At 49.8% G+C, this 6,000-nt stretch overlaps 1 protein-coding gene across 1 annotated transcript; it reads right to left on the bottom strand.

Annotated features, from left to right (window-relative positions):
- Positions 1–1,075: 1,075 nt before the first annotated feature.
- On the bottom strand, positions 1,076–3,744 carry PG986_005279 (Glycosyl hydrolase family 92; the record flags this gene model as incomplete). Its single annotated transcript, XM_066841501.1, has 4 exons — positions 1,076–2,446; positions 2,501–2,977; positions 3,052–3,567; positions 3,655–3,744. 4 exons carry the CDS (start codon positions 3,742–3,744, stop codon positions 1,076–1,078), a joined length of 2,454 nt encoding a protein of 817 aa, XP_066701363.1.
- Between the last annotated feature and the right edge of the window lie 2,256 nt (positions 3,745–6,000).

Below are 6,000 nucleotides of genomic sequence, written 5' to 3'. Positions count from 1 at the left end.
TATATTAAAATTAAATTAAGGTGCGTCGCTAAGTAATATACGTCGCGTAGTGGTAAACCACGTTATTTAATTTAGTATTTTATAATCTTAACGAAGTAATTAGTAAGTTAAATATACGTTTTCGAACGTTTATATTTAACCTATTTTATTTAAGGACGGCTAGTATTTATAACCTTTAAACGCCGTTTAACCCTTAATAAATAACTAAGTACTTTATTTATATTAAAAAAGGGTGTTTATTTATTAAAGAAGCTTTTTAACGCCGATTTTAAATATAATAGATTAGATAATAAAGGATATAATTAAAATAGCCTATAAAATAACCTTTATACGCGATAGGATATATATATTAAAAGAGGTTAATTTAGCACTTTTTAAGCGCCGAAGAGTTAAAAAATCGCGAGTTTAGTTTAAAAAAGCTTTTATTATTAAAAAATTTTAATAACTATAAAACGAGAAAATAAAAAAAAAGCGTTTAGCGCCTAATAAAAGTGAAAATAGGGGTTTATTAAAGCGAAGAGCGACCGGTAAAAAGCGCTATAATATTTACGGCGAAATAAATTATAATACGCGAATATATAAAAAAAATATAAAATTAAGCGAAGAATTAAATAACGAGTAGTTTTAATTAATTTTAAGCGTTATAATTAAATTAATTTATATAAAAAGGTTAAGAAGTAAAAAAAATACGTCGTTAAATAATATACATCGCGTAATAGTAAACCACGTTAAAGTTTATTAAAATTATTTATAATATTATCATTTTCTCTTAAAAAGCTTAATTTAAATGTTTTAAGAGGGGGTATATTATAGTGAGGGGTGCGCACGGTTATTTAATTATATCACTTATTAGTCAACTAAGAGATCTATCAGCCCTGAGTTTCTCCAACGTCTCGGGGGAACAGTGTAGGCTGGAACACAGGGTTGTGCGGATGTATCAACCATGTCCGCCCCTTCCTTAACCCCCTTGCCCATGCAAATATCACCCGGGATGCACATTTGAATAGGTGGTCATCAGCAAAACATCTCCTTTGTAGTATATAGAAGCCAACTCGCTATCTCGAGGTCTCCGCGGCTACCAAAACCAGAACTTCCAGGCCAGGCCCCATCCAATAAAGCAAACAATCAAGCTGCGCGAAGCTGTTAGTAATGATGCGCTACTCTTGTTTGACAAAGTAAAATCTTTCATACCTGAATCACCACCCGCACTGTCACCATTCTGCGTCGCAGGGCTAGGAGGTGCTGGGCCAGTAGCCCACTTCACCGGCTCTGATCCCAGGACGTATTCCATTGTCCCACCGTTGGCAAAGACGTCGTCCCAGGTCACCCAAGCCTTGTCCCATGTCTTTCCATTGACCTTTAGGCTCTGCACGTAGTAAACGTCCTCGCTGCCCCCAGTCGTGGTAATGTGCAACTCCTTACCGCCGCCAAGGTGGATCGTCAGATCACTGAACCAGGGCGATCCGACCAAGAAGGTTGTCTGACCCGTCATGGGGTAAAGACCTAGCATGACCCAGAGTACCCAAGATTCCATTGCGCCAGCATCCGAGTTGCCCGGCAGGCCACCGGGGGTGGGCTTGTAGTAACTCTTGGCGTTGAAGCGGCTGTACTTGACTGTCAGATCCTGGCGGTCGACGTAGTTGAACAAGAACGGCGTCGTGAAGCTCGGCTCGTTGCCCGGGTTGAAGAGTGTCTTGTTGAACTTGGAATCGCCGCTCGGATTCAGGCCCGGGGTGAACATGGCCTCGAGCCGTGCGATGAAGGCGTCGGTGCCGCCGCAGAGCTCGATCAGGTGCTCGATGTCGTGGTGCGCGTTGAAGGAGTACTCGATCGGCAAGCCTTGGTAGTAGTCGTTGCCCCAGTAGCAGCCGCCGCACGAAAGAGGGTCCTGCTTCTTGAACATGCCGTCAGTGTTGCGGGGGCCCAAGAAGCCCTTGAAATTCTGGAACTTCATATCCGGGTTCCATTGATTTCGCCAGTTGCGCGACCGGTTAAGGTACCGGCTCGCCTCGTCCTCCTTTCCGAGGCCGGAAGCAACTTGGTAGAGGCCGAAGTCGTTGGCGGAGTACTCCACCGCCTGGCTGACGGACCGCTTGTACTTGGTGGTGATGTAGCCGTGTTCGAGCCAGTCGGGCAGCGCGCCGCGCCCTTCCTTTGTCGATGCGGACCTGTCCCTCGGGTCGTTGTTGTTGGGCGGCACCGTCTCGGCGTCCGTGACCATGGCCTTGAAGGCGTCCTCCCAGTTGACGGCCCCGCGCACGCCCTTCACGTACGCATCGGCCAGGACGTTGTCTGCGTTCGATCCGCCTTGCGTGACTCCGTTGGAGAAGGAGGAGCGCCCGTCGGGCATGAAGCCGTCGTGTCTCCAGATGTCGACGAGGGAGCGAATGAACTCCTCATATGCTACCGGCTCAATAATTTGGAAGAGGGAAGTCGTGCAACGGAACTTTGAGCAGTCAGCAAGCTATTTAAGAATTTGATATACCATGGCATTGCTTACCAAGTCCCAGAGAGTGAAGGTATCATCGTAGTATGGCTCGCTCGAAGACCAAAGAGGGTTCTCTCCTGTCTTGTTGGTTGGAATGATGTTCATATGATACAATGACGTATACAGAAGCTGCAGGTTCGTGTTGTTTGTGGTGTCAGTGGTCGTGATTTTGGACAAGATTCGCTCGTTCCACGCCTTTTTCACATTCTCTTCCAGCGTCGCCAACGATTTGTCAAGGGGTATTTCCTCGTCAACATTCTTGCAGGCCTGGTCTGTGGAGATGAAAGAGACTCCAACCCGGGAGTTGACCTGTGCATCACTGAAGGTGAAGACAGCTCCAAGTCGAGCTGTGGACTCAATGCTGGGCGTCTCGTCGTACGAGGCAAGCTCGGTCGCCAGGGGTTTGGTTCCGACAAAGGTCTTGTAAGTCGCCTCTTTGTCGAAGTGTCCGCAGAAGTATACTGTCCATTTTGGCGCGCGGTTCCAGCCCTGTAACAGGGGTGGGTAAGCATAACCTGAATCACGGCCGCGGCCTTGCTTGAAAGGCCCAAGGGGCTACTCACATTATCATACGAGCCAAAACCCTCATAGTGGAGTGAACCACTCTGGGGGTCTTTGATGACCGAGATGTTTCCTCCTAAGTAGCTCTGGCCGAGCCCCTGTCCCCGGAAGGAGGGAAGCACATGAGACACATCGACAATAACATTGGATGTGCTATCCTCGGGGAACGTGTAGCTGTACAAGCCTGCGCGATGCGTCGCGCTCATCTCCAAGGTCGTACCGCTTCCCAGAGATGCCTTGTAGTGACCGACTCTTGCCTCGTCCTTTGCTGAGCGGGTGTCGTTGTGGTCCTCTAGAGGGTTCTCGATGGCGCCCACCACCGGCATCTGCGACACGACGCCATACTTGGGGGCGCCGCCCGTGCCGCTTTCGTGCAGAAGACTGAAGCCCGTGAAGTTGCCTGTCGCCTGGTACCCCGAGTAGCTGTCGGACCCAGTGTACAGGTCGGGGCCCAGCTTGATGACCCCAAACGGCAGGCTCACTCCTGGAAAGGTGTTGCCGCCGTTGATGGTCCCGGCCTATGAGAAGATCAGACGAAATTTTGCTTTCGCGATTTGGCTTTTGCCAATCAAGCTGGTATGCCAATGACACATTGGGAAACTCACGTCAGGTAAGACGTAGTCGGTCAAGTCGGCGGCATTGGCGGCTTTATTCAAAACGAGCGCAGAGGCTGCAACCACTCCCGAAGTGCGCATTCTTGAGGTTGTAAATGAGTGTATGGGCGACAGGTGCAAAAAGAAAAGCCCCCTCCAGAACACAACAGGCAGATCCGGAGGGTGTTATGTGCAGGACGCGACACACCGCCAGACTCTTGCTCTACATATTCATTTTTTAGAATCCCATAATTAAGTATATAAATAAATGCATGCACAGTAAACCTAGTCGCCCAGAAGGTGCTAAAGATTACAGGACCCTATTCAGCTTCCTTCGCGTCGTCCCGACCCCTGCTCCCCCATGCATCAGCGTCATTGGATGGGCGAGTCTTGCCCTGATAGGAAAGGTGTTTCTAGGAACCTGAGGGCTTCCGCTTACGGGGGCCTGGCCCTCAGGGAACCCGCAATGCAGTGCTGTTGTTCCCACCTGACGTACTGGCTGACAAAAAGCGGAGAGGGCGTCTGGGATTCCAATCCTGCCTACACGAAAAGTCCCAATATCCCCCAATCAAACGTGGGAACGTGGGAACGTGTCGCGTAAGGTTAATAAGACAGCGTCCACCAGCAAAGGTCCTGACAAAAGTAGGTAGCTGTCTTGGTGTATGCAAGTACGCGGCACGCCGGCCACAGGTCGGTTATCTCGGAGGAGTGAATCCACGCCAATGCGGAGTCCAATGCAGAGTGGACGTTCTCAGCAAGGATATCAAAACCATATCTTAGCCCTGGAGAAGCCATCTTCAATGAAGTCCTGATAGAGTGTAGGAGAAACTCGGCGGTACTCTACAGAGAGTCAGCTTATATTAGATATATTCGCCGCGCATGGGGAGACTGCAGGCTGGCCCGGAAGGATCTGATCAGTCGTTGGTAAGCAAATAACCAGGTATAACTTCATGTCCACCTGGAGCATGCTCCAGGTCTGAGTTGTCATTGAGACGTAATATCGGGAAAGCGACGCAAGAAGGTTAGAAGTGACGGCATGTACATGTAGATAATGCACAGCGGGAAGCAACATTGAACGCAAATAACCCATTCCAAATGATTACCATGCCAAGGTACATATGCCGTTTCGCTGTCTACCCTTTGTGATCAACAACGGTTCTCATTCGGCCGAAGAAGATGGACATAGCAACCAGCGGCTAGAAAGATCGGTTCAGTTACGCTCGTGTGCTTGGCTCATTGTTGGTAGGTATGTAGTGCAAGTAGGTAAATGTACCGACTGGTCCATCCTCCTGTACGGAGTAGACCTTCTGGAAACCATCCAGCACGGGCCAGCCCGTTGTGGCTGAATATGCCAAGACGCTTCAGGTCTGAGGATTTGACATCACCATTGGACGAGATCAGACGGGCGACGACGGCACACAGGGCAGGTTGTCGTTTGCAATTGTCATGTATGTACCCTTCTTCTCCCCCTTCTCCTCCTTCACCAGAGGACATTGTCTATTTGATACTCCATGACAAGCGCCAACCTGAAGGCGTGACGTCGTGGAACGGGGTGCCTGCCAAGCCTTATAGCTCCAGTGACCCGCCGATAGGGCCAAACAAGAGGGCTTTCGGAGACTTGTTATATATCACGCCCAGCCGCACGGATTCGCTCCGGGCCGGGGACTATGAGACACCAGGCTCCTTGCTCGTAGTCTGGTCCTGGGCCCTCCCCAAGTTTAAGCCCGACTTCTCAAACTCGATTGGCATTCGGGAATCTAGCATCGTTGTCAAAGATCCTTGCCCGTGCCTGTTCGAGAAGCTCAGCATCTGCCCTAGTACCTGATCTCCAGTCGGGAACCCATGCCAACCATGATCCATCTCCAGGATCTTCCCGCTGCCTTTCATCATATCATCCACACAGGTGTGCTCCCGTTATGCCTTCTAGAACTGGCGAAGCTTCAACAAATGTAGCAGACACGATATCAGAACCATCCGATCTACGTGCATCCTATTAGGCCAGAACACCAAGCCTGCGCGGCTGCGCCTAACCCCCTCGAATCGCCGTAGTAGTGATAGGTTGAGACAAGGCCTCATCGGCACTCACTGCCGCCAATTCTCGTCAAGCAATTGTCCTGAGACACTAGCGGACACACGAGACGAAGTAGCCGGAATGGTGGCAATTGGAGGGGAGCTTACCGGGTACCATCCGACCTGCCGGTGTCATTCAGCACAGACAGCGCCTACGTTGGATGATTCCATCTCGTGCGGCTCGGCCTAACAAGCCGACTATGTAAGTACCTATTATGAATGTTTGATCCAACATCTTCATATTTCTCTTCCGTGTATACGGCTCTCATGTGCCGGGTACTTGCCTTG

The sequence above is a fragment of the Apiospora aurea genome (assembly GCF_038362705.1).
Source record: "Apiospora aurea strain CBS 24483 chromosome Unknown utg000004l_segment0_segment0, whole genome shotgun sequence".
NCBI classification, from domain to species: domain Eukaryota; kingdom Fungi; phylum Ascomycota; class Sordariomycetes; order Amphisphaeriales; family Apiosporaceae; genus Apiospora; species Apiospora aurea.
Note: the sequence above shows the minus strand (reverse complement) of the source record. Positions and strands in the feature narration are given on the sequence as shown.